The 1,023-nt window shown below is 35.9% G+C and overlaps 1 protein-coding gene across 1 annotated transcript in view; it reads right to left on the bottom strand.

Annotated features, from left to right (window-relative positions):
* MSH4 (mutS homolog 4) overlaps positions 1-1,023 on the bottom strand; it is a 95,205-nt gene that overhangs the window by 29,548 nt on the left and 64,634 nt on the right. Inside the window, exon 12 of the mRNA XM_069102218.1 lies at positions 232-368. Coding sequence (XP_068958319.1) covers positions 232-368 — 137 coding nt within the window. The remainder of the gene's footprint in view (positions 1-231; positions 369-1,023) is intronic.

Here is a 1,023-nt window from a genome sequence, read left to right as displayed (position 1 = left end):
GGGGGGGGGGCGGAGCCATGACTCTCTCCGCTCAGGTAGCAAATTGGGGGTTCTTCATTTGAATGGAGCGGAGATCTGAGACAGAGGAGACAGAGATCTGAGATGGTGCATGTCTAACAACACATATTTTAAGGACAAGTCTAAATTTTGTAACACGAGAATGTCTGTATAAATATGTGCACATGATCCACATTTTTAAAAAATTAGTTCAATCATCATTTCAGAATGAACCTTAATAAATTCAGAGGGAAGTTGACCACCAGGTAGTGATGTACAATCCATGTTCATCTGAATGAAAAATCCTCGAGCAGAGCTAAAACTGGTCTTTAAAGGCAGATTGTATTTTTCTGCTAGTTGTGTTATCATTCCTAGTATCAACAAAAAGAAAGAGAGAAAGAAGTACATTGTTTAATTCAGAATCTATTTGAAAACACTGCTCTTCTATAATTTTATATACCCACTGGAAAACCAGACTTCAACTTATTATACATTAAAATACTCGAAATCTGCTTACAAGTCATAGTAAGACATGACTAACATTTTAAAGTCCCCATAAAAAACACTATCTTCACTTTTTCAGAGAGGGGGGATTTTCCCCTCTTCCCTTAAAATGTAGTCAGACATGGCATCTTTGTGTTTTCTCTGCCAGTTATGAACAGTATATCTGGTTTAAAAAATACTACACAAAGCATTAACGACAAAATTTGCAAAGTAATAAATTTCCTCTCCCAATTTTTAGGAATTGATTGTTTTCTATAGGGATCTCTCCTTGGCCCCCTGGGTCAGCTACACATCTGATTACTGTTTTACCGATGGTGTCAACAATATCACTGATACTGATGGAGTGCTTGGGATCTATGTTTGTAAAATCAATTTGTAACATCAATTTGTAATACCAATTTGTAACATCAGCAATGATGGGGTGCTTGGGATTTATATTTGTAACATCAATTTGTAATACCAATTTGTAACATCAGTAATGATGGGGTGCTTGGGATCTGTATTTGTAACATCAATTTGTAA

This window comes from Petaurus breviceps, unplaced genomic scaffold (assembly GCF_028583685.1).
Source record: "Petaurus breviceps papuanus isolate PSGF00001 unplaced genomic scaffold, PetGlider_PUasm1.0 545, whole genome shotgun sequence".
Lineage (NCBI taxonomy): Eukaryota > Metazoa > Chordata > Mammalia > Diprotodontia > Petauridae > Petaurus > Petaurus breviceps.
This window is presented reverse-complemented; position numbering and strand designations above follow the sequence as displayed.